Source organism: Erithacus rubecula, assembly GCF_903797595.1.
Source record: "Erithacus rubecula genome assembly, chromosome: 14".
NCBI lineage: Eukaryota > Metazoa > Chordata > Aves > Passeriformes > Muscicapidae > Erithacus > Erithacus rubecula.
Window position 1 is genome coordinate 1064904 of NC_136666.1, and position 21975 is coordinate 1086878.

The following is a 21975-nucleotide window of genomic DNA, read 5'->3' on the forward strand; positions in this document are numbered from 1 at the left end:
AAGGAACAAGGAGCACCTTCATGGCTGAGGAAGGGGAAGAAAATAGCTTGAGATTAGTTCATTATCTTTTCTTTATATCTTTATCATCTGACTTAACCTACATGAAATACAATTTTGAGTAATAACGACCTATATACTCTGCATTTAAATACAATTTTCAATTCATATAATAGCATATCCTTGTTCAAATACATAAAGGATGTTTGTGTGCTCTAATCTATTCTATACTCTATATTTATATTTGATAGCAGTCATTGTGTCCTGGAAAGGGTTGGCATGCTGGAAGGAAACCTTTCAGATCTGAGAAGCACCACAGAAAAAGAATTTGGAGCTAGAAGTCTGATGTTAGACAAACTCTGAAACAATTCTGCATGCAGATCTGAAGGACTGATATAATAGTTCAAAACACAAGATATGAGAAGTTCTGTTTAGAGACACATCACTGGCATTGGCAGTTTTCCCAGAGGTACATTAACATTCTTTCTGTTAGGAAATAGGTATAGATGGGCTCCAAGTCCACTCTGATGCTGGGGAGGAGCTAATCCATGTAGTTGGATAAATAATAAAATAATCCATTTTATGCTGTAAGAAAAAGTGAGAAATCACAGCTCTGTTCATTCTGTTCTTTGGAGTCTTTTACACCAAACTACAAATAGCACTTTCTCCCTCCTCACTCCCCCATCATTATATTTTCTGCATGAGTTCTCTGCCAGCTCCACTCAGCTCAGTTTTCAGGATCTGTATCCTGGAAAATGGCCTCTGTGTTCCATGGCTTTTCCCATGGCAGCAGAGCTGCTTCTAAATCCCTCCTGTCTGCAGTGCCCTGCATCCTCTGCACTGCACCAAGGCACTCTTGGAGGAGAGGGTGACACTGTTTTATTCACAAACAGCTGGCCACTGCTGAAGAGAGGACTGGGGTGGGGAATTCTGAAATCAGACCTGCTGGAAAGGAAAGGTTTGTGAAATCTCAGAGCATCCTGTGATGAGATTTCCTTTCTGCAGCAGTGTCAGCTTCAGCAGCCTTCTGCTGGCTTCTCCATTCTCCCTAACCCTTCTTTGCATGACAGTAGCAAAGGTACCACTAGAAGTATTTGTGTTACCATGGAGACCAAGTGGAGGCAGCAAATTAGGGGAAAAAAATAACTCAGGCAAAAGAAGGTTGTATTTTTAACCTGGGTTTTTATCCACTCTGTTCACCTGATGTCCTCAGGAAAATGTGCACCAGCCTGCCTGTCAGGGCCATGCACAGGCAGAAATGAACAGTGGGCAGGTGTGGGCTTTGCTTTCAGCAGAAATGCTCTTGAGACTTCACCTTCCAAGAACCTTAAAGGGTTTTGCCTTACCTGATCACCACTTGCTGTTTACTTGCTGGTTTTTTGTTCAAAATTCAGCTGTGAAGGTCATTTTCTATAAGCTTTTTTGCTCTTAGGACAGTGCTCTTGTTGCCTGGAAAGGCTGACCTGAAACAGAGCCTAGACAGAGCAAAAGGAAATAAAATCATTATTTATTGAAAGGATTCACCTTGGGCAGTGCAAGAGCCCAGCCAGGGCTACACCCAAATCAAATCCAAGATGGACTCTGGTCACCAGTTTTACACTTTTATAAGTTTTGGTTCATTACATATTGGGGTCAATTATCCAACCACAGCCCCAGGCTATGAAGTCTCAGCCCCTGGCTTTGCCCCCTTTCCCTCGCTGTTGTTTCTGCTTTTTGGGTACCAGTTCTCCCTGTTTTCCTAGGTAGAAAGGAATTGTTTTGTCTGACTACCCTGTCTAGAGAACCTACTAACAACTAATATGAAGTTTCAGAGTTACACACTAAGCAGCAGAAATTCTGAAAAATATAAAACTGAAACCCAAGGCATCACCGTGCCTGTTCTTGCACATGCTCTGTATTCCTGTACTGCCTTTTCCCTTTAGCAGCACCCACCTCAAACCAATTCACAATTCTCTCACTGTAGTTATTTATGGTTTTTTTTTTTTTACCTACTAAGAAAGTGTTTCACAAAGAAGTCTGATGAAAAAGAACATTTTAAAGCTGATGTAAATATAGTAAGTCAGTGGCAGGCAGAAATTTAAAAAAAAATAGACTTCCTGTGTAAGCACTGCATAATGGGCTTATCATCCAAAGTGTATGTCCTTGTGTCCCTTTTACATGATGGGTAGGAGTTCACCTTGGTGGTGTGGTGGCACACCCTGGGGACATGGCCTGGGGGGCACAGGGTCTCTCTAAGGTGGTGTGGGCCCTCTGCTCCTCAGATGCTGAGCACTACTATCTGAGTTAATTACATAATCTGCAGCTGAAAATGCAATTAGAATCTTTTGTTCTTGTAAAAACTAGCATTTTTCTACCTGGAAATTTGATCAATATTTTTTTAAAAAGCCCCGAATTTCAGTTGGGAATTTTTAAAAAACCCAAGCTATAGTCACAAACCAGCAGGGCTGCCTTTGCTCCTGCAAAACAGCACTACCAAAGCATTCTCTCAGTGCCATCTGTGGCTGCTGTGAGCTGCTCCACGTGGAGTGTCTGTGTTTGTACTCACCTTCTAACCACAACCTCTGCACTGTACCCATGGTTAAACCTGTTCTGCTGAAAGAAGGGGTGTTGCTGTTACAGCACACCCTCCATGGGTGGAGAACCTTTCCTGGATCCACTCCATGGTGCTGGGAAATCCGTATAACCTCTTTTTCTGCTTTCCTGACAGTTTCCTGAGGCTGCTGAAGTAGCTCACAGGTATATTAGGAATTGTAGTGATACCATGTGGGTGTGAAGGCTCTGAAAAGCAGGGCTCCTGTGAGTGTTGAGCTGCCTCCCATGGATAATCCCTGATACCTTTCTGGGTGCTGTTGACTGGCTTGGAGCAGATGCTCAGCATGATCCTGCCAGGCGTTAAGGGCTGTGATACAGCCCAGGAGGAGATTTAAACACATCCACACCTTCAGCTGTGGTTCCAGTAGAATTAAAGGCTAGAAAAACCAATTGGTTCTTTCCAAATGGGTAGAGGTAATTAAAGGGAAAGTAACTCCCTCTCTTGTATTTGTAAAAGCAGTGTTTACTTCTGGACTCTCTCTGGTTTTAATTTTTTTCCCTTTAAATGTTGGTATTTCCTGGATGGCAGCTTACTCAGCTGTTACAAGGAAAATCAAACATATTTCTTACTAGCTGTAGTTTGCAGTTTCACAGTCTGTGTATAATTCTAGCAACCCAACTGTGGCTCAGTATCTAGAAGCAGCAGCAACCCAAACTGATATTAAGTAGGTGAATCCAACTAGAAAAGATAGAAAATGTTAAGCTTTGTGTTGTACCCTCATCATTGTCTTACCACCGCAGTTTTTCAGGGGAATAATTTATGTCATCCAATATTATGTGCATTTTAATGCTCAGTTAACGACGACCTAATATTTCAAACAAAATACAACTTCTGTAATGAGATACCTCTTTCTGCCAGGATGTTATTAGGATCCCTGCTACAGTGATCTAATGAGATTGACCTTCACTTCATAACAAATTGCACTCCCCCTGAAACTATTTTTAATAGCCTTCATGTAGGGAAATAAATGATTCGAGTAATTATAAATTTTATGAAAAGGACAAGTTACTTTAAAGCGCTGCTATATTTTTACAATGTTACACACCGATTGAGTGAGACATTGTGAAAGTCTCACGTGGCTTTGTTCTCTCTGCCGCTCGGCGAAGAACAAAATTAATGAGTTGAGTTCGTGCTGGTAAAAGGTAAACCCCGCTTAATTTTGGGTCCGGCGCTGGTCTGAGCATCTCGCAGCTCAGCCGGAGGCTCCTGCCCCCGGAGTGCCATTTGCTGCCATCTCCTGGGCGCCTCCCAAAATTTCAAGGAGGCAATCAAACGCGTGCCCTAACAAATTGCTGCTGTCCTGATCGCCAGAGTCGTAGTGAACGTGACTTCTAATAGATACTTTCATGAGTGGAATCCACTTTTAAGAGGTGATGGAAAAGGGGCATCCATATTCTCAGTATTTATGTTAATTGTCTTCAAACTATGAGTTGAAGCAGGATGAGTGTAGGATTTCAGAGGGAAGATGAGTAGGATTAGATACACTCAGCATTATATTTCTAGAAGATAATTATGTTCTACTATGCTGTAGCTATTTTAATCTGAAAAGTCTTCTACCTACTATTTCATCCTCACCACATCCTCAGATTTCTTTTCTTACATAGTACCACTTCTGTGATGTCATATCCACTGTGATGCAGAAGGTTCTATATATTTATTTCAAATTGCAGGCAAAATAAGTGATGTAAAAATTACACGACTAAATATTTTCTTATTGCAGCTTGTATTTTACTCCTATATTTTCAGCAGACCTTGGTGGAAGTCTCATGCCTGTAAATTCTGTCTCAAAAATCCCAGCACCAAAGCTGTTGTGAATAAACAGCTTAACAACAAAAACAACAACAAAACCAAAATATTTGAGATGAGAAGACTAAGATGCAAATTAAACCTTAAAGGAAAGGCTTCACAAAAATAACATCATTATTTCCTCAAAGGCTGTAGAAGTTCCTCCATTAAGATGAAGAACTTTCAAGTCTGTATGTAGAGCACCATCTGGTGACTCGTGCACAGCAGGATCCCAAGGCAGGGATTTACAAAGCTGGCTGAGACATGTCCCCAGCCTGTGCCTTTCCCTGCTGCTGCCCCTGCTCTGCTCTGTGCTCTCTGTACAGCTCTCCTGGAATGCCACAGTCACTGCTCCAGAGCAACCCCGGGACAAACGTGTCTGCCCCGCCCCTTGGCTGTGGGCTGGGGTGGTGCAGCTGCTGGTGCTCGGTGTTTATTTCCACAAAACCCCTGAACTGGATGATCCTGTTGTAAGCATCATTCCAGGGTGCCTTAACTATTTGTGGATACATGGATTTTGAGCAGTCTTGTTACAGAAACAGTTAGACTTCAAGAGGTTTTAGTTTTCCTGTGAGCATAGAGCAAGTAAAAAGATTTGAAGCTTAATTCTGCACTGCATTATAGCACAGCACTATAGATTTCAGTACAGTTCTATTTCATCTTAAACTCAAGGTAATTAACTGGAATATCATGTTTTCAACCCATAATCCTCTATATCCCACATATCTCAAGCAATCACCTCAGCACCTGCGGATTTCTGAATCACCTTACCTCTGAAAAAGTGTATCTCCTTTTTTTCAGGAGAATAGCCCACAGACTTAGCAAAAAGATCACATGTCTGAGTCTAAATACAGCATATGAAGGGCTTCCTCTAGCAGTAATCACACAAATACTTCAGGAATGAAATGTGCTATTAAGGCTCTTTTTTTGGGTTTTTTTTTTTTTTTTTTTTTTTTTTTTTTTTATGTGGCAACTTTCTTAATTCCTTAGTGAAAAGGGTTATTTATAATTGAGCACAGTGGGCTGGTTCCAAAATCAGTCAGTGTTGTATGTGAGAAAGGGAGAAGTGGCAGCAGTTTAGCTGATGCCCTGTTCTGCTGGAGCAGGCAGGTGTCTGTGCCTGAGCAGGAAGGTGAGGTTGAGGGTCAGAGATCACATTCCACAGTGATACTGCATTGCTTCAAACCTCCTTCCCACAGCTCCCAAAGACCTTGGCTTTCTGATGAACTTGCATGACTCTGAAACCTGCAAGGAGGCTGTGAGGATATTTTGGAGGGGTACAGGACTTGCTGAATGTTAAAATACAGCTTTGTACTGAGGTTTAATTCAGTAAGGGTGAGTCCTATTGTAAATACAGAAGCCAGCAGCTCTGTAAACCATTGAGGATGTAAATATTTCATCATTTGAAAGCTCATATTTTAATATTTTGTAGGTTTAATCCCTTGGGAACATCTCTGTAGTGAAAGACATGGCATACATTAGTTTAGGCCTTTAAATGATGTTTATATGTAAGCAATAGGGAGAACATGCTACACTGCTGGTATTGTTTCCCTTTGCATTAAAAAAAACCAAACACCCAACAATAAAACAGAGTGAAAAGAGAAGCAAAATATTGAATTTGAAAATTTCCAATTGTAAATTGAAATTTCCAATTCCAATTGTAGTAACAGTCCCACTGATAAGGCCAGTCCTGACCATGCTGGATTTGTGTGGATTTATGAGGCAAATGGCTTCAGGGTGTCCAGCCCCTGAACCTCAGTACCTCCAACCATCCCATGGGAGCTTTGCCAGGGATATGCTGCCTTTTTATGAAGAGCTTCCAACTTCTGAGTTTTTATAGTTGTCACCAAACAGTTGTTCTGAGGCTCATAGTCATGCTGCTTCACCCTTTGTGACAGCTGCTCCTTTCCTGCCTTTCCTTTGCAGGCCACAAACAGGGCTCAGCTGTCCTGAACCAGGCTAGCTCTGTGGCCTGCAGTGGAATTTTCTTAATTTGCACTCACAAAAGATGCACCTCTGCAAAATGCACTTCTCCCTCCCAAATGGAGCCTCCTTGTACAGGGCTCTGCCATATGCAGGGGGATTCTCTGACTCTGGGAATCCAGAGAGTGACATGCTGGACTTGGGCATTTGTTCTGACTGTAATTGCAATTGGTTTTTAAAATCAGCAGGGTAAGGTCTTTCTGTCTTGGATGAAAACACAGCTGCATTTCCCACAAGGAAGGCCTTCTCCAGAGATGTGAAGCATCCCAGAGCCCAGCCATGCATGGCTCAGGGAAGCACTCTGGTTTGTGTTTGAGAGGGTTATGTGCAGTTATGGCCTTTATTCTGTAAGTGACCTATTTGAGTGTAGAGAACTGTTCTGTATAAGGGCAGCTGTTTTGAACTTTGGATGTTTTGGAGAGAGGAGGAAATGCAGTGATAGAATTAGAGCATAACTTCATACTGCCAAGATTTTTCTCTTGATTGGCTTACTGCTTCTGTAAAGCAATCTCACACTGGAAGGAATAATCTGCCCTCTGCAGTCACTGGATCAAAGTATAAAGGGAATTCATTGAAATCATAAAAAATGTGTTTCTATGTGGAAGTATGGCAATAAAGATAAACCAATCTTCTCAGCTCTGTAATTAGCATTTATGATCAGGAGACAATCAATCAAGTCAGTTAAAGCATCTCTCACCAGCATTATAGAATCTCACTAAAGTGACTGAAATGCAGGGCAACACAAGTACTGCTGTGATGAAGTCAGGGCAGGAATAGCAATGGGATTGTTGATGATTAGTAGGATAAGAAGTAGGATTAGAAAGACCACTTTTATAACTGAGGAGCTCAGTTCAGTTCAGACAATGTCCTGAGCCCACTGGTTGTTCTCTGTAGAGAGCAAGCTCGAAATCTTCATCCCCTGTGCTATTTAGAACCAATAAATTTATCCAAATTGGAAGCAAGGGAAGTGCTTTCACATCATATCCCTCATTAAGACACTTTGGGGAAGGAGGAAAAGATAAAATTATTCAAAAGCAATCTAAATGACTGAAGGAATGTATTAAATTTGCCTGCATCCAAAAGGTGGATTTTTGGAGCCTTGCTTTCAGGGGCTGTGTGCACCCATGTCTGCAGTTCCCTGCCATGGTGATCACACACGTGTGGGGGAGGCAGTGGGTGCACAGAGCACCTGGAAATCTGCCCTACATTGTGTGAAACAAGACATTAGGAGAGATTTTGTGGCTCATGTTCTGATTAAATCTTCTGCTATTACATTATATCCTCTTTCAAAATTGCTGTGGATTTTCAGCACTTACCCAGCTATATCCATGGTAAGGCACACTTCTCAGATGCAATTAAAACAAGCTGTTCATACTTTTTCATGAAATGACATAAATTCACAGCCGTAGCACTGTCTTCTTTTGCAGTTTGGAGATGTAGGAAATATTGCAATCAGATGTTTCTAATTTAATTTGACCCCCTTATTAATTTGATCTCTCCTTTAATTTAATCTCAGCCTCAGGACCTAAATAATTTGTATGAAAAATAACATAATGACCACTCTTTCTTTTAATCAATGGTGTCTGCTTTAGGCAGGTATTAGCAGATAATCTGATTACTAAATACACAGTGAGTTGGCATTTAGTTAATAACTAACAGGGAAAAATCTGAGAAACAATTAAAGGAGAAAAAAAAATAAAAAGAGGAGGAGGGATAAGAGAAGAGACCTTACAAATAAAGTATTATGAAAAAGTTATTTTTGCTGGTGATTGTTACTGGTACAAGCCTCTAAGATGCACAACCAGTAGTGTCAGCCATGGGTGACAGGCTCAGCCCAGCAGGGAGAGTACTCCAGAGTCAGGTCTATGGTAAGTCTGACATCTTGTCCCTTTAGACTTATTTAAACTTACTAATGGGATTTGGGGGTTAGATGCTTAGAGGTATTAGGCAGGCACAGCTCCACTGAACCTTGGCTACACCATTTGCAACCCTCTCTTTCTCAATGTAGGCAGATACCATTTGCCTGCCCAGTAGCCTTTTTAGGGGAAGGATGTTGGGAATGCCCCTGTTGTCATGCAAGAACACTTGTGATGCACAGCTAAATGCAGGTTGTGCACAGAACAGTGTGCAGCTGCTTCATAGCAGCTGGTGGGGAAGCCACCACTTAGGCTCCCTGGCCACTTCTCTGATTGTCACAAGGTCCCCAGCTCTCTGGAGACTGGGAGCTGCCAGCTGCAGGACTGCCAGTGCTTGACAGATGCTGACGGGCTTAGGCTGAGGGGACAGTGCTGCATCTCTCATTTTCTCACAAACACCACTTTGGGTCTGTGTTTGAAGCAGGCAGTTTGTTGGCCACTGCCTTTTCCCGTCAAACTGACAACAGTGCTGTAATGACAGCCCTCCTAGTGAGCCAGTAGCTCTAAAGCAGGCTTGGACTGCCATTTTCCACCTGGCTCCCCTCTCCCTGCTCCTGGTGCCTGAATGGGGCCCATGCTGTGCTGCCCACAGATGGCATTTTGCACTATTGGAAGGGTACCCTGCACAGCACGAGGGATCCCAAGCTGGTACAGAGACACCTTTTGGCTACAGCAGAAGAAAGAGCCTTGACACTTTGCTGTTTGCAAGTTACCCAATAGCAAAAGGGAGATTTACTCAGTGAACTGGCATCTTCCAGTGGGCTGTAACTCTCTGCCCACGTGCTCTGGGGCTCTGTTCTGTGTGTTTTACACTGATGTGGTGAGGAAAGGTGTCATGCCATCTCAGAAGGGACCTCTGGGGCTGATATGAACTGCATGTGCTCATCACAAAAGGGCCTTCGGAGCTTCCAGCAGAGACTATTAGCACAGCAGATTTGGGAGTTAAGAGATGGGACTGTTACTCCCATTGCTGACAGGGTGCCAAGGCAGTTGACCACTGGACTGTAATTCATGTTAATGAGGCTCATTCCCAATGGCCTCTTTGTAAGAAAGGCTGCTCAGCATTGCCTGGGAATTAGGCTGGTCCAAGTGGGAAGGATGCTCCAAAGCAGAGTTGTCTCCTGCAAACCACAGGTATTGACACCTCCCTGGGAGACAGAAGAGGATGCTAAAGTGACAGAGGACATAGTCTCAGTGTAGATGTATATTTGAGCTGCAATGTGTCAGAGCTGCTTCACCTGGCTATAGCTTTGAATGCCTTTCTTTTGGGACTGTAATCTTGTTATTTTTGTGTTCGAGCAACCGTTACTAAAATTGACAAAACAAATTTATAATTCTATAAAAATTATTCTGCAATAGATTTAATTGATGGAGGCTGTCAAGTCATGGTGGATAGTTGTGAGTCAGTGGTAAATAGAATGCAAACAGAAATACTGTAGGAGATGGTTTAGTTGAATAGGCCCTGGATTCCTGCAAACTATTGCCCCAAATGCTGTGTCTTTTTTATATACTGCCATGCTGTCCATCAGTTCCTGGATCTGTAGCATAGCAATTAATCCCTTCTTGTAAAGTATTTTTGGATCAGCACAAAACTCACACTGTATTTTTACTGTACTTCTGGTGAGTGGAGAAAAAGAAAACCCTTTTAATTGTGACAGAACAAAACCAATGTAACAAGTAAGAATTCTTTAGGAAAGACAGACAACTTGCCTAAGAACTAGTCTTAGCTCAGTGTTTACAATTGCTGAATTGCAGGAAGAAGTAATTAATCACAAAGTGAAATCTGTACAAGATTAACATAAATTGCAGAAAGTTGTAAAAGACTCCAGATGGATTTGAATTATTTGGAAAAAAAACCAACAAAAAAACAACCCAGAGGGAATGTTGAGTTGGATGAACACAGACTAATTCCTAGTAAAAAATAAACTCAATATTCTTATATGAACTTCCTTACATATCCAGAGTTTTCAAGTTAAGACTCTAGGCACATGTCTGCCCAGGACAAGCAAATAGACACTGATGGGCTGTAGATGAAATACCTTCTGCCATTTCTACAGAATGCTGACTCCCTTATTCTAGCCCCTCAGTCTGAGCCAAATCACCTCAAAATCCTCCAAAATAGGTCTCACAGCAAGGAAGAGATCAGGACTGTGTGCTGCAGTTCCTATGGAAAGAGATGTTGGGGCTCCAAGGTACAGGGAGAAATGCTTCATGCCACAGGGAAATTGTTTGAGCAGGTCACTGCTGCACAAAGACCCGGGATGGTGAAGCTCTGGATCTGGGTGGTATTTAAACTTTTGTAACTAATGCCATTAAGACATTTGTCATGTCTTCTGACTTCTGTTGTGCCTTCTTGTTTGAAGCTGGAGCACACCCTGGTGTCCTGTGATTGCAGCAATGATTTCTGCACAAACACAAATACGTAAGATGAAGTGTTAATATGACATAAAACTTTTTTTTCCAGTAATGTAAATGGAAAAACGTTTCAAAGAAGACTTGAGACTTCCCTGGCCAAGAGAAGCTGCATGAGTGGCTCATGGGTTATGGGAAGTTCCTTTTGGTTTGATGTTTGCAGTGATGGTTGTACATGGGCAGAATACTGGCCCATTTCCAACAGTAACTTGATTCAAATTTAGTGCCCATGTAGGAACCAGGAGAATTTTATTAGCTTGATTCTTCATTTTCTTTAGAAGAACATTTATGTCCTTCTGCACTTTGGAGACGTGCAAAGTTAATAGCTTGCTTCTTGTAGATTCACTGCAGGGATTTCTTGGTTTTTACAGTTAGTCTGCTATTCACTGCAATTTATCTGGACCATTAAGACTCCAGTGAAATCAGGCAAAATCTGGCATCTGACATGAGATCTGTAAGTGTCCCTCCAGCCTCACTGCACACAAGTTCTGTCCCTGGGGCTGTCCTGCCTCTCACTGTACTGTGCAGGGGAGAATGGGCTCCTCCCAGCACCTGTAAAACACCAGGCAACAGCTGGGAAAAGGAGTTTTCTGTGCATCTCTTGAACTAGGGCTGGTACCAAAAGGAGCAGGCATAGCTAAATACCTGAGCAATAAACCTGTCTGTTCCAAATCCTCCTCTTTTTGGAGGATAAGAAATAGAGTTTTGTGATTTTACCTTCAATTACTGTTTGCTACTTCCCGTGCTTCTTTCTATGCATGTTCTGAGTCTGCCAGCTGCAATGTAACAAAAATAGCACCCTCATGCCAGCAGAACAAAGAGTGAGAACAGGAGATGTTATAGAAAATGCACCTTTGGTAGCTATTACTTTGAGTTCTCCGATTTGACACCAGCAAATCTGCTTCAGAGCCTCCAAGCTGCTCTCCCAGTGACTCCCCTGGCGTGTATTTGCCACACACTGACTTTTTGCTCATTTGGAAGCACTGAACTGATGGCAGGAAGCCTGTCCCCATCTTCATGGGGGTGAGTTGAGCACCAGGCTCCAGTGCTGCCTCCTGAGACAGCAGCAGCAGCACCATGTGCAGTAGATTTGAAGGCCCAACACTGTGTTTTAATGTGTATCCATCTCCACAGAGTCTTAGCTCAGAACTGAAACTACAGCCTCTCTCTGCAGAGAGGGTTGTGGCAAATATTTCACTTGAGCAATTTTCCTTGGGAACTGTTTCCATCTGAGCCTGGCTAAAAGCACCTCTGGGTAAGGAGTGTTATTCCTGTGGGGCACCACAGAAGCTCATTAACTGGGGCAAAAGCAGCAGCCTGCAGAGCTCGTGATGCAGGCAGGCTTTCTGCAAAAGAAAGGTTTATCATGCTCTAGAATTGGGTGAGTTTCTGAGCTGGTGAAAAATCTGATACAGACATTTTTGCATCAGCTGAAACCAGGCATCTGTTCCACTTGTCTGGCACAAGCTGAAATGAGAACGCCAGACTGCCACTGCGTAAGGACACCCACAAGAGAGTTTGCACTAACAGAACTAAATTAATTTCAAACAGATTTTAGTTAAACTAGTATAATTATCATGTCTTGACAAGGGTTCAGTTTATTTTTGCATATCTTTTCCCTGCAGAGTGATGATTGCCACTGATGAATGGCATAATCGAACTCTGTTTAGCTGAAGTCCATGGCACTTTGTTGAAGTGAACAGGGATTACTCTGGCAAAGCCAGAGTATCTGTCAGGCTGTTAAATGTGTTGTGTAGTTACTGACACCTTTGGAGTCAGTTAGCTTTGTACTTTTCAAAAGGATGAGGACAATAGCTTAAACTGGTTTTGAAAAGCTTTCATACAGTGTCTGAGGAATAAATGTGAAGGGCAGGTAGTAGTTACACTTCGACTAATTCTGATTGTTGAAACAGATGACATACCTGTGCAAAACCACTGTGACTCTGGGGAGGATAGAGCCTGCAGGCTGGTTTTTTAGGTTGTTTTTATTTTTTCTTTCAGGAGTATTTGTGAGCAGTGTGATTGTCATGCAGGAGCATGGTGCTGCTCCGACGTGGATGGTGTCGTCTGCTCTATGCTAATAAATTAGCATCTGCAGCTACCATTGCTGCCTGTCAAATGTGGGTATAAATGGAGCTGTTTGATCTCAGTGCCACTGAAGTGTGTCTGCAGGACTGAGGAAGATGCACATTATCCCATCTGTTTCCCACAGACCCTCCATCAGGTCGGATACTTCAAGGTAACAGATCAGACACAATGAATTCCATTGCAGACTGCCTTGGAGGCATCCTCCTGCTTTGTCACTGCATGCAAAAATGTGACTTAAGAGTAATTTTATTCCTTCACAGCAGGTCATTTAAACCCTGCCCACTCCAGGGAAATTTCTAACTTTGGCTCAGCTCCTTACATGCCAAGGGCTGTCCCCAGTGTGGCCACTGTCACTGACGTGCCAGGTCACTTCACTCCAAGCAGCCCTTACAAGACACTGCTTCCATTGACAGCAGCCACTGGTGGCCAGTTTATTTTTGGGCTGTTGCTGCCACTTGTCCAGATGGAGCTGAACCAGTGCCAGCCGTGGTGAGGCTCCAGGGCAGATGCCAGAGGTGGGGCTGGGGCAGTGTGCAGAGCCCTGGCAGTTCCTGCAGCTGGGATGCACGGGGGCAGCAGCCTCGCCCAGGCGTGCAGCTGCCACAGCTCACTGCTGCTGCAAGCCCCCTGCTCTGGGAACTAAATCCTGTGCTGCACTGGCCACAGGCATTTGCCTCAGAAACACAGAGTTTTGTCTAATTACCTAGGGAGGGAGAAAAATCAAACTGCAAGTTTGATGTTGAGTGTAATAAAACTAGTTTATTTACACAGTAACATGAATGCCACAGAGTACACAGCAAAGTACCACAGCAAACCAGAGTGTAACTGCCCCTGATCACAAAGGAAGGCTTGAAGTTTATATATTTATTCATATAAAAATGTGTAAATATCAATATGAAGCACCAGATAAAGCAATGCAACCAGGAATTCCAAATACAAATTGCCCACAAGAATGGAACTGAAAAAAGAAATTAAAAAAAAATTCCCTTATTCAAGGCATTTAAAGAAATCCCATTTATAAAAGTCCACTGATTTTTGAATCCCTAATTTAAAAATAAATTTCCCCCTCTTATTAAAAACAAGAACATATTCTTAAATGCTCAGCATAATCAAGTTTTAAAAGAAAAAAACCCAAGGATTTCAACTGCAAAACCTTCTAATACCAACAATCCAAAGGTCAAGGAAACAGAAGTTTTGAGTAGTTTTTGAAGAGGTGTTACTTATGAAATGACTATATTAAAATTTACACACTCTTAAAATATATATTATATATACAATATATAATATATATACTTTTTCAAGCAAAAAGGGGCAAATAATACTTTTGGGATACAAAATTCATATACATACATATATATTAAAACATGGCCACATGCACTCGTATATATATATGTATGTATATATATATATTTATGAACAAATATTTCTCCCATATAAAACAAAAGCTTCAACCTCTTCTAAATCCCTGAAATCTTCCCCTTAAATTTATGGGAAAAGAAAAAATCTTTATAGTCTGAAGTACAAACCAAATTCTCAAATTCTGTAGAGTGGTAAAATGCTTATGTACAGCTAAGTTGAGTATTTAATTTCTCACTGGCAATTCTGCTTGATCTGAAAACATTCTGTGGTTTCCAGGTAAATGCTGAGTGGAGCACCAATGCAAGGAGACTTGCAGGAAATTAATTACATTCTACACCTACTCAAAATCCCCATCCTTCTAATACTGCCTGCAGGTGAATAAGAAAATCCACACAAATATCTACCAGAAATTCTCTGCAACACAACAGGGAAAGAGACTTGCTCCTTCGTTTGGAGTTGAGGGTGCCCTTAAGAAATTTCTCCCCAGTGTTTTAAGAAGTATTTTTTTGTGTCATCTTCTCTTTGTAATCCACATGATTGTTTACAGAATATTTCCACAGGTGTATTTTTATAGAGGTATTTAGAATTCTATTCTGTACTTCTTTGATGTTATCTTACTGCGTAACTCAATCACAATCACATGTCTCTCTGTGCTCTGACTGTTCTTACAGGAGTTTCAGCAGAACCAACACCACCTCTGCAAAATCAGAGTAAAACTGATGGTCTAGTCATGCAGTTAAGTACTGGTTGTACTGAGAAAGAGTCAATTTGGAGAAAGGGGGAAAAGAAAGTGCATTAAAAGGTCTGACTCAGTTTCTATCATATCCCTCAGAAAGCTTAAAATTGATTTAAATAAAAACAGGATCATTTAATTTATATTTACATATGGATTTGTTATTACAAACAAAAAAATTAATTTAGGTGGGAATCTCAGCACAAGAATTCAGAAACAGATACATTTTATTTCAGCAGCAAATACATGTTAAAATTAAGCACCTACAGTGTGAAGCTGCTGAATAAATTCTGCAAGTAGCTGAACCTTAACACACATAGTTTATTTAAATAATATATTTTTCTCTACAACATGTAGGAATTCTCTTGTGTTAACATGTCAAGATGATCCATTCATACCTTGTGGGTGGGATGTGTGGAGCATTAAAGATTTAAGGTGGAACAATTTTTGTAAAGGCTACCTGCACTTTTCTCTGTGGGGCAGCAACGTGGTATCCTGGCTGGAGTTACTGATTTCATCAGTCTGAATAGTGAAGTGAGACCAGGCTTCTCTATTTGGGCATTCCAAGGGCTCCAGAAGAAAAGCCTGGATTCCCTCATTCCTCAAAATTTGTAGGTAAGCTTTTACAAGTAGAGTCTTTTATATTCACCTTATGCATTTTGAGTGGATCAGATCTGAGGTTTGACAGATAATTAGCAATAATTCCTATTTAAGAAATACAAAACAAACTCACTTTCCATTGCATCTCAGGAGCATTTTTTCAGCACTCCTGTTTGAACAGAGTTTGCATTTCTCACCACAGCCCCATGGTGGTGTGCAGCACCTGCAGCAGGAGCAGCACATTTCACCCTCCCCGCTGCTCCCAAAGCAATGCAGTTCTGCAGCAGATTGTCAGAGCAAGAGGCTTCTCCTGGTGCCAGGTCAGGCTGCAACAACTCACTTGGTACCCACTGTTACTCTCCCTGTGCAGATCCCAAATTTGAAAGCCCACAGTTCTGTTACCTCACCTGTATGCTGTACTACAAGCAACTTAAAGCAGCCCATTCACACACATCTTATGGAATAGATCAACCCAGCATCACACAAAGTACAGCATTTCATTTTGTAAAGTCTTCTGCATCTTTACATGGGCAGTATTATTTCTAGGGCTGTTATGAAAAGAATAAGATTTCCACCAACTGACCAGCTACATTTCAGGTTTTTGACAAGGCACTAAACATTGTGAATCCAATCACTGTGCTCTCTCTGTAATATTAGAGAGGGTTTTAATGGCTCTAAAAGGATCAGAAACCACTCACCATGATTCTTCCAACAAGCATTTGATTTCTCCAGAAATTAGTTTACACTGGAAAAATCTTTAGAGTTCATGTTAAAAATATTTGAATGACAGCTTTTATTAATAGAAAAATATATATTTACAGTCAATACTGTTATCTTAGATTTGCAGCTCTTCCTATTTCTTGAGCTCAACTGAAAGTGCGACATTGCTAAAAAAAAATTCAAGATCTGTGCACGTATTCAAGTACGCTCTAACATGCACAGCCAGGGGTTTTGTTCCTGCCATACACAGGATCCTGTTACAAACAGAGCGGGTTTTTTTCCTTTTGCTTAGCAATTATGCTGTAGCATTCGTAAGATTTGTTTACAATCAGTTTAATGCATACATTCTTGTGTAGTTACGTGGCACAATCTGGTGCCAGGATGGAGAACCACCACAAACACAGTTGCAATCATCAGTTATGGGCAGATCTGCAAAGTCGGCCTCAAGCTCCTCAAGGAAGAGCTCAGGCCAGATCAGGTTCGACCACATTGACCATTCTTTCTTTTTTAAAGAAAAAAAACCACACAACATTACAAATTGCTAAAGTTTACCCAGTGCTGCACGAGAAAGAGATTGGTAGTGAACATCTATCCATGCTTGACTATACTGCAGATCTAAAATGAGTATTGGTTCATCACAAAAGATACAAACTGAAATTAGATAGCTAGAGATACAAAGGCGTTGGACCAGCTGCATTAATACGTACAGTTGTACAACATTCCAAATCCAACTCTGCATGTGCATGTTGACATCGAGGTGGCAGTGGGAACACGTGTCCCTAAATAGGGAACACCCAGAGGCTTCCAGGGATCCCCCACTGCAATGCCAGGTGGTCCAAGGGTTAGTCCTATGCCTATCTGAGCTAGCTGAAAAGTCAGGTGCACACACACACTACGGAACAAACACAAAACCAGACCACAGAGAACGAGGAGCCCCACTGGCAGCTCAGCACACTGTCACTAATAGCTAGCAGGTAGTACACGAGTGACTTGCATGCTTGGTGTATGTCAGCTATGGGAGCATTGCCCTCCTGTGTCCAGATAAAGCAGGGCTGCACTGAACAGGAGATTCTTAGTGAAGGTTCTTCTATGAGCTGCTCAGTAGTAGTGTAGAAACTTTCTTTCCTGATATAGAGGAAGTACTTCAACTACATACATTGCACTTGGGCTTTTAATGCACTGTCCTGTTTTTCTGCATCAATGCCGCCATCCTCACCTTTCTGCCAAAAAGAGAAAGAAAAACATACATATCACATTAAAATATATTATCCTTATCCTTGCCTGATCCTTCACTGATACAGGTGAATCAAACAAAAGAATAATCATCAGAACTTTACAAAAAAAAATTTAGGAAGGTCACAAAGACAGTCTATGCTATGGCACAACTGATGTAGGCTTCCACACGCTATTCAGCTGAGCTCTGGGAGATGCCAGAGAAGAACACAGACACGGCAACCCCTCGATGTACAGCGTGGATCCAGAGCCGACTTTTGCTGACTTTAAGCCTGCAGGACTGTTTGTTCAGTTTGTTCATCTGGTCCAAGAATGCATATGCTGTATAAAGTGGCTATTTGTTTCAAGGCTGAAGTGAATGGATTCCTCACAGTTTTGACAATTAAAATGGAACACCAATCCATAAAAAGAACACATGGATATCTGTGCATTTATGTGCCAGGAGAGTAAAAGAAGGGGCTGCAGATCTAGCATTGGGTAAAGGCTGGTGTGTAAAGTGAACACTGTAATGTACAGCTTTAAAAAACAATACAAGGATTGCACATAGATCCATAGGAGAGAAGCACAGGCTCATTACTAGGGCTTTCCATCACCCGGGTCAGAATATTCGGGATCGCTTTTCCCCCTGCATCCAGAACCGTTCTTCAGAGCAACTCAGGAAACAACTCCTAGCCTAGCAATACTGAGCAAAGATATTGTCTGTACAGAGGTTCCATGGGAAACGGCTGTTAGGGCACGCAAGGAAGTCAGCAGTGGCCTCTAAAAGTGAAAAAGCTCCTTCAAGTTGAGGTTTTAAAAATTCTGACTCTTCACTCCTTGCTAATTCCTGCTCTAGTCCAAAACTCTGTCTGCGATGCTCTTCGAGCTCTTCTCACAACATTCCATTTTCAGGGTATTGTCTATAGCAACCTCAGAAGACGCTGGTTACAACAGACAAGAGATGGGCAGCCAAGCACTGCTGCAGGAAATGTGGATCATGATGGTGTTGGTGCTGGCTGCCAAACTTGACAGCTCCCTCAATAATTAAACAACAGTGTTTTTGCCCCCTTGTTTTTACCCTTCAGAGAACTGTGTCTGCAGTAAAAGTGTCTCCATGTTGCCTGTTTGCTACACATAGACAAACTCTAAACATTTCTATCTCCTGCCAACAAACCTGCAGAGCCAATTTCAGTCTCACATTGCAGTATGGCATAAGTGACAAGAGCAGACCAAAACAGAAGAGGTGGCTTTTATTTTCATCCCTGATTCATAGCAGTGATTGTCAAAGGAGGTTATGTACATCCTATCCATTTCAAGTCAGGCTTTAGTGCTTTCTGTGATGGAAGGGGAATTTCAATAGCCCACCATGTGTTGTACTTTTCTTGTATAAATGTGGTTTTGGCTACAGTACATCAACAGTCCAGACTGGTGAAAGTCGCCTAGGAAATGGGATAGACAAAATGTGCATATTTTGCTTTTTAATGCACAGGTCTCAAGCTAAGTGTAATGGTCTGATTAAGGCAGCCTTGATGAATCCTGGATTCGTGGCTAGAAAGGATATGGGCAGGCAGTGAGGCAGAGGAGGAGGGCAGAGGACTGAACACAGGTGCTCAGTGCTCACTGACACTTGCCATGGTCAGTGAAAAAACTACATCTGGGGGGAAAGTACAGATGGTGTAAAGTGTAAGAGAAAGATGAGAATCTGTTTGGTTGAGACCAAAGGAAAGAGGAGCACAGCCTGCTTTTGACTGACTAAGCTGAGAGGAAATGTGTGGTGTGTGGAGTGAAAGCAAAGTAGTGTTTTGTGGCATGGTGGATAATTCATCTCACGTTCACCACTCATCTGTCTCTGGTCACTGCTGTTCACTAATCAATGCTACGTAGGAAATGACAGAAACCACCCAGAAGAGGAGGGCAATTTGTTTACTACAGTGGTAGAAATAGTGGTATCAAAGCTTGCTCTCCTTTTCAGCCAGATATGAATAAAGTTTCATACTGGCTGATCCCAATGCAGTCATGTGTGTGATCAATCCCTAGCAGGCCTGGCAAAAAAGTAAAGTTTCTGTCATACTTGGTACAGGATGCAATTTCTCCAGTTAGAACCTATTTGCTCAGAGTTGCTGACTTTGATGTCTAGGCTGTTTTGTAACATTGTACAAAGTGTGAGCCCTAGAGCAGGCTGGAGGGAGGGCTGGGGCAGAGGTGGGATGCTTCACAAAAAGCAACAGGCTCTACAACTAGTGCTGCTTCATGAGTCTCACAATGCGGTGAAGTGAGTCTGTAGTGGCAAAAGCCAGATATTGACAACAAAGCCAGTCTTCCAGAATAATTCCACAGTCCCTCTCCAAGGACTTCTCTGCAAACTTGATCATCAGCAGCGTCCTTTTTATATCGAGCCAGTTCTGAAGTATAGCATCTCTCTGTGAGGGGGTGGAAGATGTACTGAGGGCATGGAACAAGTCCTCACGTGGACCCCAGAGCAAACACTGAAGGATTCCTTTGGCTTCTGATATCAGGATCCTCTCCGAAGGGTTGGGGTTCAGCAGGCAGCTGGCAAGTTGTTGAAGCCCTTGAGAGTAGAGGGAACGGCAAGGAATCTTGGGGAGATCAGCACAGGTGTACTCCTTCTCTTTCAGCTCTGGATTCTCATCAAAGGGGTTGGGTAAGTGCAGCATTTCATAGATGAGGATGCCAGTCTGGAACTCATCACACTTCTTGTACTGCGTCGCAGTGATGATTTCTGGAGCCAGGCGGGACTGATCCCGCAGGACCTCAGGATCCACCATGTGACTCTTCTGCTTGGCCTGGGAGAAGTTGCTCACGATCAGTCTGGCCGGGCAGGCGGTGCTGGGACTGGGTTCCGTGGCCTCGGGGCTCGGGGCGCCGCCTCCCGGCCTGGAGTGAACCAGCAGCAGGTTCTCCAGGCGCAGGTCGCAGTGGGTGATGTGGTAGGGCTTGAGGTGCTCGAGGCCCAGGCACAGCTGCAGGAGCAGCAGGCACACCTGCCTCTCGTACAGGTCGGGGCTCTTGGCGTGGCGCGGCGCCGACTCGCGCACGAAGTCGGCCACGGTGAGGTGCGGCACCTCGCGCGTGATCACCACCACGCGGCTGCGGGGCTTGCTCAGCGTGCCCTGCCTGCCCGGGCTGCCCCCGCGCGAGCCCTCGGGGCTGCAGGCCCTGCTCTTCTGCTCCGGCTCCTTCTCCTCCTCCTCCCGCTCCTCTTCTTCCACATCCGCCCCCTCGTCGTCCTCCCACGGAAGGAGGCGAACGGGCACCTCAGCCAGGAAATGGCCACAGTCCTGCTGGATGTTGAAGTTGATAGCCAGGCTCTGCCGGATAGACAGGCTGTGATAATACTGCTGGGACTCCTTAGCCTTGCTCTTACAAATCTGGGGAAAAAACAAACACAACAGGCATCATTCTTTCATTCTGAAATTATATATATGTTTTTTTTTGGTTTTTTTTGATGGGATCTCCAGTCTAGGCCTAAACATGAACAATGAACCTTTTTTTCAATGAGCTGACCTTGGCAGACTGTTTAAGGCACCCAAAGAGTTTTTATTGGCTAGTAAGCAACTGCAGACCAATACATGCAAGCAACTCCCCCTCTGCATAGATGGAGCCAATGGAAAATAAAATTCTGGTTTTTAATCAGAACAACAGCTGACACATGGTAAATGCACAGCAAAGCTGTTTTACAGTTACTTGTTTGTCTGTATCATTTTATTGCAACTTCTCTCAGCTTTACAGAATCACAGAATAATGAGGTTGGAAGAGACCTCTTAGATCATCTAGTCCAACCTATGTTCTAACACCTCAACTCAGAGTCTAGACTATAGCACTAAGTGCCATGTCCAGCCTTTTCTTAAACACATCCAGAGATGATGTTTCCACCACCTCTCTGGCAAAAGCATTCCAGTACTTTATTATTCTTTCAGTGAAAAATTTTTTCCTAACATCCAACCTGTACCTTCCCTGACATAGTTTGAGACTGTGTCCTCTGGTTCCGTCAGTTGCTGCCTGGTGGAAGAGACTGACCCCCACCTGTCTACAGCCTCCCTTCAGGAAGTTGTAGAGAGCTAAGAGGCCACCTCTAAGCCTCCTCTTCTCCAGGCTAAACAACCCCAGCTCCTTCAAGCATTCCTCATAAGGCTTGTGTTCCAAGCCCTTCACCAGCCTTATGTGAAGCTTGAACATAATAAAAATAATCAATAGCAATAGGGGATACAAAGAAATATGCATAAAGCATTTGACCAAACGCTTGCACATGGCTGAGTTGGCATGTCACAACAAGTCAAGGACTGTCAGCTGGGTGACTGATGTTTGCTCCTTGCCCACTGTAACTGGAACTGCAATCCATGAGCTGCAGCAGTGTCTGCAGGGAGGGGTGCATGTGTGCATGGCACAGACTCCTGCTAGGCACACTTGCCCCAGGTGATGAATGGACAATCAGCAGAATGGTACCTTAACTGCTTTCAATCAATTATCAACATCCAAAGCATACAGTTTGGTTTTTTGCCATATATAGCTGTGTTTATGTCCAGAAGTATCTTATTGATATGAACATTATCAACATA

The 21975-nt window shown here is 42.9% G+C and overlaps 1 protein-coding gene across 5 annotated transcripts in view; it reads right to left on the reverse strand.

Moving 5' to 3' along the window:
- Window positions 1-15944: 15944 nt before the first annotated feature.
- PEAK1 (pseudopodium enriched atypical kinase 1) overlaps window positions 15945-21975 on the reverse strand; it is a 104242-nt gene continuing 98211 nt past the window's right edge. For all 5 annotated transcript variants that reach the window (XM_079318353.1, XM_079318355.1, XM_079318351.1 and 2 more), the window contains one exon: window positions 15945-20787. In XM_079318353.1, coding sequence (XP_079174479.1) covers window positions 19636-20787 — 1152 coding nt within the window. In that variant the 3' untranslated portion in view covers window positions 15945-19635. The remainder of the gene's footprint in view (window positions 20788-21975) is intronic.